Source organism: Podarcis erhardii (assembly GCF_964252035.2).
Source record: "Podarcis erhardii genome assembly, chromosome: 2".
Taxonomy (NCBI): domain Eukaryota; kingdom Metazoa; phylum Chordata; class Lepidosauria; order Squamata; family Lacertidae; genus Podarcis; species Podarcis erhardii.
The window spans coordinates 83,900,924-83,915,958 of NC_138498.1; the positions used below are offsets into that span (position 1 = coordinate 83,900,924).

Below are 15,035 nucleotides of genomic sequence, written 5' to 3' on the forward strand. Positions count from 1 at the left end.
GTTCACATTCCTGTTTTTGAAAAGCTCACATAATATGCAAGTCGTAGAGGTATGTAGTTCAAGATTCTGTCTTGGTTCCTTCCTAAATAAATGTTCTTATATGTATATTTCCTTTATCATTTAGGAGATAATGACTGTTAAAACAAATGAGCTATACCAGACAATGCAAAAAGCTCAAGAGCTGGCGCAGAGGTTAAAACAGGAACAGCGCATTAAAGATTTGGCTCAGAAGGGGCATGATATTTCCAAACTGCAGAAGAATATTGGTGGTGGTAAGTATCAGGTTTAAATGGTGTGGGTTTGACAGAGTTGATTTGTTGATAGAATATTTTCAAAAATCCACCTTTCCATAAAGCTTTTGGCACAACCCCCTAGTTGCCATGCAGGTGGGGAACCTTTTTCGGCCTATAAAATGCCATGCACATTGATGGCGTAGTAGTTCTTTCATTCTTGAAGTTTGGTTATTTATAATCCTTAGTTCATTAAGTGAAATTGGAAGTTTTTTTCAGGCCCTTAGAAATTCTGAAGTACAAGTTTCCCTTTCACGTTATCTTGGATATACTGCATATATGTAAAACCTGACACAAGAGATATTTAACATATCCTCAGTCAGACTGGTTCAGTGAGAGCCAAAACAAACGGCTGAATTTCACAAACACTTTCACCCCTCCTAAAATGTCTGCCTCCACTCTTTAGCAGTTTTCTCAGGAGGGATGTGAAGAGGACAGGGAAGATGTTGGGAACCTTTTTCTGCCCACGAGGGTACATTCACTTTCCTCCCATCTCCACCCTGTCACAGTGAGAGTGATTAGAGCCCTCTGTTTCTCCTCAATTCTGGCTATATGGTGCCCTTATGTCACTGGCTGGCTGCTTAGGCTCTTACTGTAAAGACCCAGAAGTTCTGGGTTTTGTTCGTTTTGCAGGAGCACCGGAAGAACCATATAAAAGGGAAACATACTGCTCCAAAAAGCCTTGAAAAAACACAGGAAAAGTTTATCCATGGATAATTTTTGGATGGGGGGGAATCTGCATCTCTTGGTGGCCTCCTTTATTTCCCGAACTTCCATGATGAAATTTCAGACTGACTCTATAGTCAGGATGGGCAGAGATCCTATAATCTATAGTTCCTTATTAACTATTTTGATTATAATTCACAACCCCTGTATTTATCAGTCCCTGTTAGTAATGTACACATTCAGACTAAGTTGTGATTTATGAACTGATCTCTTTATTTGAAACATTAACTTTTGAGTGATTAGCAGTATTTGAATACATATTTTATTTCTTTCCCTTTAGGTGATGTACCATGTGAGAGTTACTGTACTGACCTGAATGGCTTTTTTGATACTCGTGATAATAATGATCACTGTTCTGGAGAGAACAGCAGTCTAATGAATCAGGATGTCAAAACTATTCTCTCTCCTCGGAAAGACACTGCTGTTCAGACAGGTATACAAGTTAATTACATGTTCCATTATCTATTGCCGGCCTTACCATTTATACTAGTAAAACAGTAAATTTAGATGGAGGGTGGGAATCCTATATTCTTGCTCATTAATGAGGGACTACCTCTTCAGACATTCTTGATGAAATGAGATTAGCATTAAATCTATAGTGTGCTGTTAAGTGTAAGAGAAAATCAGATGCTAATAAGTTTTTTCTCTGCAAGTTTAAGAATAACAACTAAGGAGGAGCCAAGTTCACTTTGATACAGTTGGTGATATTTATTGGGAGATTTACATATTTAAGAAATTAGTGCATTCATAGTTATCACCCATTCTTGAAATTAGTACAGCTTGGGGATGTATGGAGCACAATCCTATGGATATATACTTGGAAGTACAACTGAGTTCAACAGGATTTAAGTTTGTTTAGGTTTGCACCTTTAGTGATTCATTTCCTCCCCCTCATTTTTGTATTGAAAAGGAAATATAAATACAGATATTATACATATACACTTGTGTTTTTCTCATTAATGCTAGATATTAATTTATATAAATAGTTTGTTAAAATGCTCCATTAGTTGATACCAATAATCACACGCGCACACATATACGTATATATGTAAATTTATTTTATATTCCTTATCACAGCAGACAATCAACAGAATTGTTTGTACATTTTAAGTTTTGCAATGAATTACCTATTCAGTTTTAAATTTATACCTACTAAATCTGAATGTATTTTCCTTGTTATGTTGCTTGGCTATGCAAAGACAAAGGGATAGTCCCAATTCAGTGATGTTTAAATAAACTTAATAGGGATACAGTGAAATGAATACTTGAAATGCAAATATCTATCATTATTTTTTAGATATTTTTAACATTGATGTGCACCCTAATTCTGAGATTTGCACTAAGCAAACTGGGAAAGGAAGAGCAGACTGTGAATCTCCAAGTATTGCTGCAGAATATAAAGCAGACTTCAAAAGCAAAAAGTGCAAGAAAGAGACACAGTATCTAGATAAAAAGAAGATTTCAGAAAAAGAGAATATTGTCAGCTACAGCAATCTATATGAACAATTTGCACAAAAACAGAAGCAAGGCAAGGCAGTTGAAAGGAATTGGAAAAAACCGGACTGGAACATAAACAAACCTTGCAAAAGGTATATCCCAGCATCGGAAAAATATCCAAGATGTATGCAAAGGCAAAGGGAAGAAAAGAAAGCTAGACGACAAATGGAACTGCTTCAGTTGGTTGAAAGAAATAGTCCTGGAAATCTCACTCAAAAGAAAGGCATTTCTCCAGATGAATCCCCCTCACTTCAGCATGAATGTGATGTTAAGAATAAGGTGAGTACATTGAGAAACATGATAATATTGTACTCAAAAGGCCAATACTGTACTCCACCATTTGTTTCTTCTATGGATTTTAATAATTACTTATTGCAAACACTCTGGACAGATGTTGATAGGACAGTGCCCAACATGGTGCCAGACTACTGCCCATCTGAGCACCATCTTGATCATGATCATATATAATAAATTAGCAGATTATTTCTTCCTTTTGTTCTTTTAATATTGTAAGGGCATGTAAACCCCCCCAAACATTAAAATAAGACCGCTATATGAGAAATTCACAAAACCTTGAGTTTTCTCATATATTAAATAATCCATGTCCTAAGTGTATCCTAACAGAGGCCTGTGGCAGTCTTGCATCTCATATACTATAGCAACCACTAGCAATGAATATGCTATGTGGGGAAAGAGTCCTAGTTGTGTCCTTGGAAGATGCAGTGTCGCTGCAACAGAGATGCAAACCAGAAGGGAAGAGCTGCTCACTATATACAACAAGTGAGAAACAAACTGCATTTATTACATAGTAAATTGATTATCCAGAAAGGCCCTTAGGCCTTAGGTCCCAAGACCATTTACTGGGAACTGTTATGTTGTGCAAGCATGTTGTTATGCAATATGTGCACCCAGATTTCATATTTTGGTAACTTTCATTCCACATATAATTTAAATGTGATGAGTTAAGACTTCCAATGTTGTGCAAGAATTTATAATATTCTAAGATATTGTTTGGTCCAAATATCTGTAAAATGCTGTTATACCAATCACACACTAATGTCTAATCTACCTTGCAGGATTGTTCTGTGGATATGCGGAGATAACCTTTATATCTGCCATCCTGGGGTACAATATAATTACAAACTAAGTGGGGGGGCTGGTCTTGGCCCTCCAGATGTCGCTGGACTATAGCTCCCCTCTGGCAGAAGCTGGAGTCTAGCAACATCTGGTGGGTCATAGGTTAGCCACCCCTAACTCAAATTTGACAGGTAGGGTGAGGAGCTGAAGAGCTCCAGTCCTTTTCAGAGCCCTATCCCCACCTGCACTTAGTGCAGTTCTCAGCCTTACCCTAAATTCTGTGCCATTTTAGTCCCATAGGCCTTGGGGAGAAGCCAGCCCTTGTTTGTACAGCCCCATCCCTTCATCCTGGCTCCTCTTTATATCATACCAATGAGAGGATGTTTAGAGAGTGACACATTACCAGCAATAGGGTTTTATAAGTATGAGAGAGAGAGAGAGAGAGAGAGAGAGAGAGAGAGAGTGTTTTACAGCCTTTGGTATGCACCATAGGAATTCCAAAGACATTTTAAATGGTGCTTTAAAAAACTATTCAAAGGGGAGACAAAGCAAGCTATCTGAATTATTAACTGCTAATAATTCAGCTATCTGAATTATTAACTGAGAAGCTACATCTTTATTTATTTATTTATTTATTTATTTATTTTGGTCTTATTTTAGGAAGAACAATCACCAGAAAACCACTTAGGTGAACAAAGGTAGGTATCTCCTCCTCTAGTAAAGTATTTAATGATTGATTTATTTATTTGAAGTACAATGGGTTAACCACCATCGCGGTTAGCCTCTCATACTGGTCCTGGGCGATATACCAATACAGTATATCACCCAGGCGTACTTCATAGCTTCCTCAATGTGCTGTTTGGCAGAGCTTTTCTGTGTAGTATGAGGCCTTTTACAGTCTGGCCCAAAGGAAGTAACACAACTGATGGTAGCTTTCGGTAACTGGTGTGCAAAGCACTTTGAGGATAAAATTGCTTGCATCTGACTCCACTGTTGCAGCAGATGAATCTCTAGGGGTGTCCAGAGCACTGTCTAGTCCTGTTGTGGTGGATGAGTTTCAACTGGTAAGACGCAAAGATGTGGACAAGGTGCTTGGATCAGTCAGGCCAGCCACTTGGGCTCCGGGCCCTTGCCCCTCTTGACTGATAAAAAGTAGCAGGGAGGGGAGGTGATGAATGTGTCCTGAAGTGCTCTGCTTGCTTGAAGGAGGCAGTGACTACTTGTTAAGAAATCCTTCCTGGGTTTGAAAAATCTAAGTAACTACAGACTAGTAGCCAGTCTCTCTTTGAGCAGGTGGTTGTGGACCAGATCCAGGTGTTCTTGGAGGAATCTGATTTTCTAGATCTATTTCAGTCAGGGTTTAGGCCCAGTATTGGCATAGAAAATGGTTTAGTCATCCTGTATGATGACTTTTGATGGCAGACAAGAGAAATGTGTTCCAGTTAATTCTCCTCAACCTCTCAGTGGCCTTCGATGTCATTGACCATGGCATCCTCCTGGAGTCGCTGACCAAGTTGGGACTGGGTGGTACTGCTTTGTAGTAGTTATGGTCCTACTTGGATGGTCATTTTCAGATACTTAGGGAGTGCTCTGCAGTCTAGTGGAGCCCTCATTGGAATGCTCTCCCCAAGGAAGTTTGCCTGGCGCCTTCATTATACAAAAACATTCCTTTTTAACCAGGCATTTAGTTGATTTGACATCCTATGTCCTTTTAAAATGTGGGGGTTTGGGGGGCAGTTATTGAGTGGTTGTTGTTTTTATTTTGATTTTATTCTGTGAACTGCCCTGAGACCTGCGCGTACAGGGTGGTATATAAATTCAATAAATAATAATAATAATTGTGGGGATCCTCAGGGTTCAGTTCTTTCCCCTATGATGTTCAACATCTACATGAAACTGCTGAGTGGGTTATCCAGAGTTTTTGAGTACATTGTCAACAATATGCTGACAAGTCTACTTCAGCTTCTGCAGGTGTGGCAATGGATATGCTGGACCACTGTCTTGCCTCAGTAATGGGCTGGGTGAGAGCCAACAAACTCAATCCAGATAAGACTGAGGCACTGTTAGTGGGCATCTCCCTAGACCGGATGGATAGAAAGTGTCCTACTCTTGATGGGGTTAACACTCTCTGAAGGAGCAGGTACATAGCTTAGGAGGACCTTTGAATCCTTTGCTGTTGCTTGAGGCTCAGGTGGCCTTGGTGACACATGCCGTCCAACAGCTTCAGCTGGTGGCCCGGCTGCACCCCATCTGTACAGGGATAGCCAATGCTCTGCTAACTTCTAGGTTAGATTACTGCCATGCATTATTTGTGGGACTGCCTTTGAAGATGGTTCGGAAACTTCAGCTGGAAGTTGGAACAGAATTTGGTGGCCAGGTTGCTTGAACACCATTTTCTGGTTTCTTCCAATACGAAACAACCATCATACGGCCCTGAAATATCAGACCAGAGGAGCTCCACGGTTTTCTGTGTAATCAGAATTCAACAATTTGAGACAATCTAATTTACAAACATGAAGTTACAGCTGATGTTCCCTGGTTGGCATGCAGGATGCGTCTGGAGTACAATGAGTTACAGTGACTACACCACCGTCTAGGATTGGCAAGGACACATGATCAAACTTTGACTACTCAACCAGTTCCTGAGGCTGCTCCAATTCCTTTCCTGCCTCGCCTTGGGACAGAGCCCTTTTCTTGGAATTTTGCTAGTGTAATCTTTCATGGTTCTCAGGAGCTCCCTTCTGCAGAACTACCTTGTTCTCTTTCACATCCTTGCCAGGTCCATAACTTTCTTTTAAAAAATGGGTAGGAAACCCCTCCTCAGCTTTCCTTCCTCTTCTTTGATTTGGCTATGGCTACACATTCTCACTTGCATGTTGAACACCCCTGAGATGTGTGGCTGTTTTTAAAGGAGTATTTGCTCCATGTAGGCCTTAAGTGAGACCAGCCCCGCCTCCCTTGTGACCAAAATTAGGAATATTTTGGATATTTTGAATTATAATGAGTTTATATCGAAATATTGCTTGCTGAATTTATTTTTGCCTTATATTATGTGTTTGTATCGAATTACATTGATATAAACATTCACCAGTTTCCAATGTTGTTGTTATTCTGAGCTTGAGCTCTATACTTGGTGGAGAATCCAAATATTAAAAGCAAATCAAAAACCAAATAAAATGCTGGTATCTGGAAAACAATGTACAGATCTGCAAAAGGTGGGGGTCTGGTAGCTGCTGAAGTAGATGCAGATACACATGCATTCTTGTTTTATTCAGATCAAGACAATGTGTCACCACACAAGCTTGCCCATGCCGGATTCTGCTGGCCTGTTTTGGTGCAGAAATACATACAGCTGTTCATTTCTCAGAGGCAGTAGGAAAAATAGATTGAGACTCTGGTTCTCACATTTTTTCTTCCGCACTCCAGTGTCCAGCAGCACCATCTTGGACCAGGTTGCTCACTGCAGCAACAAGTCAGCAGAGAGTCTGTACATTCAAACTGAGGCATGTAATGGCTACCAAGACTGCTCCTTGCTCCAACTGAGAACACAATGGCAGTTCCAACTACAGTTTCACTTACTGGAGAGCAATGATCTTCCCACGTGGGCAGAATAGGCTTCTGTTCCCCGCTCAGTGGAGGTGGGATTGCCAAACCCAGCTCTACAGAATGGGGTACAAGCTTCTATTCCCTCATTGGAAGAGAAGACTGGGCCATCAAGCCGAACTTTACCAAACGTGGCACAATGCACTTCCATTCCCTTCTTGGTAGTGGTGGGACTGTCAGGTCTAGCTTCACAGAATGTGGCAGTAGCAATGTCCTCCACTTTGGTCCAAGAGATTACGGCAGTAGTTTTCAGTGATCCAATTATTTGGGTCCCAGACAGCCTCCCAAAAGAAAGGTCAATCCTGCTGCATTGCCTCTTCTCTCTACCTCAGTGGCCTAGAAGGAGGAAAAAGAAGTAAACAATGTAAGGTAGTTTTGCTCTAACACACCAAGAACTTCAAAGCCTTTAGCAACCCCTCACCTTATTCCTTTGCAGGAATTCCTCTTTTTATCCTCACTGGCCACCTCCTGGCTATGCCACAGGTGTACCTGCTCAACTTAAGGGGTCTGGATCTGCTAGCTTCCTTAGGCTCTCTCAGTCCCTCCTGTATGGTGATAACTCATGGGCTTTCTCAGACAGGGAAAAGGAAGAATGGGCTCACACCAGCCAGGTGAAAAACACACAATCTTGTATGTTGTTTAATTCTGATTATTTTCTCCCATTACTTTCTAAGGTTTGCCCTGTCAGGGCCTTCAGGCATCAGTGGCCGTCTAGCCAACACCGAAAACAGGGTAGCCATTTTGTACAGCATCAATTCAGTCTCTATACTGAAGTGTGAAGTGGCAAGTGGAGCCAAGTGGGGTTAACTAGGAAGAAACCGCTTTGATTTTTTTAAAAACAAGCGGTCTATAAATTTTATGAAATAAACAAATCAGTCTCTTCCCAGACCTCTGGTTTCCTTTTTTCCCCTTGCACCTACATCGTTTGAGGCTGGATAAAATGGGTGCCATACTGGGATTTTGGAAATAGTAGTTATCATTCACCACCCACCACAGGAGTTATTGAATCTCCTTCCTCGTCATTCAGCCCAGAAGTACCAAGTGTTAAGGTCAGGGAGTAGGGTTATTTAAAGTTTTGCACTGAGCAATATCTAAACACTGCAGAACGGACAGTAACCTCTATAGGCAAGTTGCAAGGAGATTCACTCTAGCCTTTTTGAGCAACAAGTTTATATTCTGCCCTTCTTATCAAAGGAGCCCAGGGCAGCAAACACACCAATAAAACATTATTAAATAATATCACTAAAAATATTCTAAAAGCAGTTAAAAACAGATGTTCTCTCCGCCAATGATTTCAGGGTTGCCAGGAACAGTATCTTACAACCATAAAATACCTGAGTAAACAGTAATATTTTTAAATTCCTTCTGAAAGACAATAATGAGGGGAACAGATGCACCTCGTCAGGGGGCGCATTCCACAAGCACAGAACCACCACTGAGAAGGCCCTGTCATATATCACTGCCAACTGAGCAACTCTTAAGTGGCAGCACCACCAGCAAAGTCTCACCTGTCAATTGTGGGTCAGGAATACTGGGAAGGTACTTTGGTACCAAGCCGTTTTATGCTTTGTATGCTCACTGGCAGCTAGTGTAGCAGTTTCAGGACCGGTGTCATGTGGCCCCATTGGGCTGCTGCAATTCAAGAGGAGCAGCTGCAATCTATACTAGCTGCAGCCTTCGAACTGCCTTCAAGGGCAGGCCCACAACCAATGCATAACAGCAGTCCTGACAGGAGGTCATCAGAGCATGGGCAACTGAGGCCAGGCTATCCTGGTCCAGGGACAGCTGTAGCTGGCGAATCAGCCTAAGATGGGCATAAACACTCCTTGCCACAGAAGCCACTTGAGACTTCAGTGACACGCTGAAATCCAGGAGCATGCCCAGACGACAAACCTGTTCTTTCAGGGGTAGTGCAAACCCTCTCACAACAGGTCATCCCTAGACACAGAAACCACCTAACAAGAGGGAAAGAAGCCTTCAAGCTACCTGTTAGTCATTTCTGTCCCCTTAAACAGCAGCTTAAACAGAGATTATTAGGAACGCGCAGGTTCTAAAGGGATTCCAGAGAAAAGGTCAATTGGGAACTTTCAACTAGCTGGTTTCAAAACGTTGAGGAAGGATATTGTCTAAAATTCACAGGTGTCCAATAGGTATGGTCTTCCTTCACAGTGCAGTTCAGAGCAAAACAAAACAGATTTGGGTTCTAAACCTCCCCCAACCCCCCCCTCCAGTATCTTATTGGATTTCAGCATTCTGTGTGGGTATCTCTTCCAACACAGCATTCAGGTTATAGACTAAGTACTTAGTCAAGATACGTTCTCAGGTAGAGGCAGCCTTTGCAAAGTGTCCTGCAGCAAGTGCTGCCAACCACCCACCTGAGTAGGTCCAGCCTGTAGTAGAATGGTTGGCCTGAGCATTCCTGTATGGCAAGCAGTTAATGGAACATTAGTTACTTAAGGTTCTGTCCTGTGGACATACAGGTGGAATCCAACCTCACGTATGCTATTCAGACGGATGCAATACAGCTTGTACAGTGGGAAAGTGTTTCAGAAGCTGGCTGGTTAGTCAAATGTTTGACCATATGTCCCTGCCTGTCATATGTAGTGAGTGACTGGTGATGGTGGTGAGTTAACCCACCGTAGTGTAGATGCTTCATGCACACCCACCCAAAGGAATTTTCATGTCACCAGTCTTTCTGCCACAACCATCTTGATTATTACTGTGATTCGATGTATATGAAAACATTATATGGCCGTCTTCACTTTTTAGTTCTATAACTAAAAAATAATCGCAAATGTATTTCGGTTTAAACTTCAGAATTCCCCTGAACGAGTTTGTTAAATGTGTGTTTTTTATTCCTATTTATTCAAGTGGGAAGTTTGCAATCCAAACCTGCTGTTGCTATGGCTGTGTCAATTGGCAAAGCTATTTGCGGCCCAACCAGCTAGGAGGGTGGTCAGGCAAACTGAGCCTAATACCTGTGCCAGCTTCGTGCTGGTGCAGCAATTGGGCCTGGATGTGGCTTGGTGCTGGGCTGACAATGGCTGTGAGAGTCAGAATGCTCCGTTTTGGGGTTCTCTGCCAGACTCTGCTGGTGGGGAATACTACACTTTTGGTGGGAGGAAGGGGGAGGTCTGTGCTGGTTGGAGGGAGGCTGAGTTATCAGAAGCAAGCAGAGGATTGCCTCCCCACAATCCAACATCCTCTGCCCCAAGTACAAGGGGATTTGGACTGCAGTCCAAGGTACCTTGTCCTATAAAAACAATGTCCCAAAGGAAACTTTTGCTTGTTAATAGTATGCAGCATGATCTGTTCCTATCTCACTGGTGTCTCCCATATTGCATACAGTTGTACAGCAGCTCTCGCTTCATGGCTACTGATTCACCTTCCTATATGCAGCAACTATAAACATGTTTCTCTGCCTTATTTTGCTGAATCTCTAGAAGCAGCTGATGGAACTCTTTAATGGACTGATGTTCTAGCAAATCTGGCTGAACATCTACCTACTATTCTACCTCACAGGGTTGTGGGGATAAAAAGGGGATTATATATATGCCACCATATTACCTCCTTGGAGGCAAAGCAGGATATATTTGTATTAAGTAAAAAATACTGGGTTTAGGTATTATTGCCCATGTGGTGAGCTGCTCAGGTAAGTTAAGGATTTAAGGGAGGAAATAAAGCTTTAAAGGACTTGGCTCAGGTATACAATTAGCATCTCAGTTGTTTTGCTGAAGACAATTCAACAAACAAGAAAAAAAATAAGAATTCAGAACCTCCCATATGCACAACTTAATATTAACACTTTAAAAAAAAAAAAGTTTTTGCTTGCGAAACAGGTCTGAAGGTTATTGTTGTTTTAAAACAGAACTGAATCTCCACCCGTTCCAGCAGTTAAAAACAGATTGCCGCAGCAAATAAAGACTCCTGATGACGGAAGAGAGAAAAGTACCTATACAGATAAGCATCAGAGTGAAACACCACCTCAAAGTGCTGAAACTGAAAGGCCACCTTCTTCTCACTTTGTTCCTTACGTGCGAACAAATGAAGTGTATTACCTTGATCCAGATGCACCCTTGACCAGGCCTTCAACACATGATCCACAATATCAGCAGCCAAACGGTACTACAATACAAAGTTAAAGAAATGCCTTTGATTAATGAATAGCATACCGTTGCACAGAACTTTTTTTTCCAAAGAAGCCTTTGTTCTAATGAACAGCTTCTAGTACAAAACTGCAAAATTAAGTATCAATTCAATATAACATTGAAAATGTTTGTCTAATAATAAAGATATGATGATGTACCAATGTATTTTAATTTCAAAATGTTGATGGAAAATGTCTTCTTTTAGAACCTTATATACATACTGCCTTCTTTCCAGATCCATTTGAAGTTAGAACCATCTTTAAACACTGAAAATATTAATCTTGCATAGTACTAAAAAAAAAGTAAGACTGATTATTTTCAGTCCAGTTAATCTCATTTATATTTACTTTTAGATGCTTGCCATACACCACGACAGATTTTTAGCTCCGATCACATAAGGGATCCACTTTTTAATCCCAATGTGGTGAGAGACAGACAGCAGGCCATACTCAAAGGACTTTCAGAACTGCGACAGGTACTGTATTAGCTGGATTGATAATTTAGTTTGATAGGTATTCCATCTTTCATAAAGAAACCATTCTTTTCTGATCCTAACCCCTTAGCATCTGGTTGTCTTCATATTCTATTTGTATCCAATTGGGAGGAAATTCTCATGTAACGGGGCCTATTTTATAGATTAATTGGTATATATTTCCTTTAGTTTTTATTATGTTTATTTTAAACAGCACTACCTTTATTTATTAATTGGAACCTATCTAATTAATGGGCAATAAAATATAATGTCAGGTGTTGATCAGCTCTCATGGGCATGCACGTTATTTTCTCATTCTATAGTAACTTTATGCGTACACACAAGAGCCTTTCTATATATTGCACAGAATTAGATGTAGAATTGTGGATTGTGCAGTTTTTTCCCCACAGGTGGATAGATGATGAAATATTTTTGACATTGAGGAGGGTTTATAAAAAATTAGCTTCCCCAGAAACTGCAATTGAAAGTGGGTACAGTCCAGATATTTCCAGCACCTCATTCTGTGTAATATGCAGATTTGGCTTTGAGAACTTTCCATAATTCTTGCATCCAATTTTATTTTTCAGTTGAACGTTTGACATGGTTATGAAATATACTGTTTCAGACACCCTAAATTTTACTTTGAGGAAAACATACTTTGGTTGCTTAAGTAGTAAATGAACAATTTATTTTTAATGTATTTTTAACCTTCTGTTGGAAGCCGCCCAGAGTGGCTGGGAAACCCAGCCAGATGGGTGGGGTAGAAATAATAAATTATTATGATTATGATTATTATTGATTATTGATTATTATTATTAAATAAATGACAATGAAACTTACTCTGGTATTAGTTTGCTTGCAGCATCAGTAAATCAGTGGATGACTAATAACTGGCAATCTGCATGCTGGCTGCTGTAAGAGAGGGAATGTAAAATTATGCTGTGTGTTGCTATTTTAAAAGATTTATATAGATTTAAATAGTGTTGCTATTTTAAAAGATTTATATAGGTACATCTTTTCCACCAACATTTTGATTAATGCACAGCTGAAAACTGAGTTGAATGTTTTCTTCCTCTCAGTCACATTATTTTTCTAAAATCATTTACTTACTTGATTTAGACCAGGGGTTGTCAACCTGGTCCCTACAGCCCACTGGTGGGCGTTTCAGGATTCTAGGTGGGCAGTAGGGGGTTCTATGGCATAAGCTGAATCCTCCTTCCATCGAGCACCGGTGGGCGGTAAGGAAATTTTACCATCAAGAAAGATGCAGTAGTGGGTGGTAGGTATAAAAAGGTTGACCACCCCTGATTTAGACCCTACCTTTCAGTCCAAGGTCCCTAAGTCATTTATGAGGATTGTTTTGTCAAAGGTCCATACACTTAAAAGGACATGTGAAAAGTTTTAAATTTCCTTCTGAATTCACCGTTTAGTTTTCTTATGTAACTACTGCACAACACTTCTCTGTATATTTTAGACATACGGTATATCCTGCCTTTTGACCAGAATGCCCAAAGTAGCTAAAATGAAATTGTTACAAAAGCTTCCAATTTAAAATACCATAAAACAAATGGAATGGGGGTGAACTCCTTAGAAATACTGAATTCATTACATCAGTGGATTGGATCCAGAGATTCCCCATCTTGAAATGGGGGTGCAGGAACCTAGATCCAGTGGAGGGGCTTTTGGTGATGCCCCCTTTCCTGAAAATCTGCTCCAGTGGGTTGGGGGATCCTCCAGGACAGCGTGGCAGATGGCATGAGGACTGCTGGGGGAAGGAGGAACCAATGAATATCTCCTCCCACTTTTAGTGGAGTTCCGCCAAGGACATGCCTGGATCCAACTTTATGATTCTGTATTACATTTATACTTTGATATATGGATCTTAGGCTGGAGCAATTTGTCCAGTTCTGATGCAATTCTGAATCCCATATAGCATCATTACTAGTAAAAGGTAAAGGGACCCCTGACCATTAGTTCCAGTCATGGCCGACTCTGGGGTTGCGACACTCATCTCGCTTTATTGGCCGAGGGAGCCAGTGTACAGCATCTGGGTCATGTGGCCAGCATGACTAAGCTGCTTCTGGCGAACCAGAGCAGCACACAGAAACGCTGTTTACCTTCCCACCGGAGCAGTACCCATTATCTACTTGCACTTTGACGTGCTTTCGAACTGCTAGGTTGGCAGGAGCAGGGACCAAGCAACAGGAGCTCACCCCGCCGTGGGGATTCAAACCGCTGACCTTCTGATCGGCAAGTCCTAGGCTCTATGGTTTAACCCACAGCACCACCCGCGTCCCAGCATAATTACTAGAGGTGACCATAAAAAGGTCATTGGACCCACTGTTGTAATTTTATTTATTATTTGGATTTATATCCCACACCTCACCCCATGGTCATAGGGATGGTTACATCGGTAGAGGTAAAAACAAATTAAAAATAATATGTAAACATTAAATATTGAGAACCAACACACAAATACATATATAGTCACATATTTTGTAAAACCTTTTTCTCTAAGACAAAGGAGTTGTGGAAGATTTAGAATTAAAATCTCAGTTTGTTCAAAGAATGAAAACAGTGGTTCCATAATTTTGCATCAATTTTCCGTCCATCAGTAGATAGTAGCTGCATATGCCTGTTTTGTTAGTGTTCTTGAGTAATGAAAAGAAATGTATATAGGAAGAAATATTATCCATCTTCTTTAACCATCATGAATCTTGCTTCAGATGGCATGAGCCACACTTCCTTAGTTTCATGGTTTACATACAGTAGTATTCAAATTTTAGGAAACAATTCCTTTCTCTCCTGGTGGTGCAAAAATTGCAGGGCACTTTTTCCTCAGTGGAGTCTTCGAGCCAGGTTTTTTCTCTGAGAATCAAATAGTCCAACCTCATGGGACGGTTCTGATTGCTCTAATACAAGGGTTTCCACACTGTGGTCCACAGACTGGGTGTCCTGGAAGAGAAATGCAGGCAGGGTACACCTAGGAAGGAGGAAGATCACTCAGTGCATTACTGAATCTACAAAATTGCTTCCGTGCCCTCATCTCGGACACACATTCTTGGCCAGAGGAGCAAGTACGTAGTTGCAGATCTCAGAACACACCAAGGTGACAGTGGAAGGGACAGGGTACAGAATGATTCTTGCAGCTCCCCAGAGAATGAAGAGACTGGTGGTGACATGTGACTCCTTACGAAGGGGTACAGAGGCAGCAGCGTTTGG

The 15,035-nt window shown here is 41.0% G+C and overlaps 2 protein-coding genes across 10 annotated transcripts in view; one reads left to right on the forward strand and one right to left on the reverse strand.

Moving 5' to 3' along the window:
• CCDC66 (coiled-coil domain containing 66) overlaps positions 1–15,035 on the forward strand; it is a 63,048-nt gene that overhangs the window by 16,921 nt on the left and 31,092 nt on the right. For 3 of the 6 annotated variants that reach the window (XM_081848852.1, XM_081848854.1, XM_081848853.1), the window contains 6 exons: positions 125–272; positions 1,297–1,449; positions 2,314–2,792; positions 4,251–4,288; positions 11,062–11,315; positions 11,695–11,816. In XM_081848852.1, coding sequence (XP_081704978.1) covers positions 125–272; positions 1,297–1,449; positions 2,314–2,792; positions 4,251–4,288; positions 11,062–11,315; positions 11,695–11,816 — 1,194 coding nt within the window. Of the gene's footprint in view, positions 1–124; positions 273–1,296; positions 1,450–2,313; positions 2,793–4,250; positions 5,562–6,140; positions 6,678–7,867; positions 8,079–11,061; positions 11,316–11,694; positions 11,817–15,035 lie in introns of those variants that run through there. The other 3 variants (XM_081848855.1, XM_081848856.1, XR_014153138.1) reach the window with 3 other exon arrangements.
• Positions 6,608–15,035, reverse strand: part of TASOR (transcription activation suppressor) — a 74,374-nt gene continuing 65,946 nt past the window's right edge. For 2 of the 4 annotated variants that reach the window (XR_014153133.1, XR_014153135.1), the window contains 2 exons: positions 11,252–11,318; positions 6,608–7,529 (listed from right to left, as the gene is read on the reverse strand). Coding sequence is in view for 1 of the 4 variants with exons in the window: in XM_081848813.1 (XP_081704939.1) it covers positions 14,704–14,768 (65 nt within the window). In the remaining 3 variants the exon portion in view is untranslated. Of the gene's footprint in view, positions 7,530–11,251; positions 11,319–12,653; positions 12,726–14,083; positions 14,769–15,035 lie in introns of those variants that run through there. The other 2 variants (XR_014153134.1, XM_081848813.1) reach the window with 2 other exon arrangements.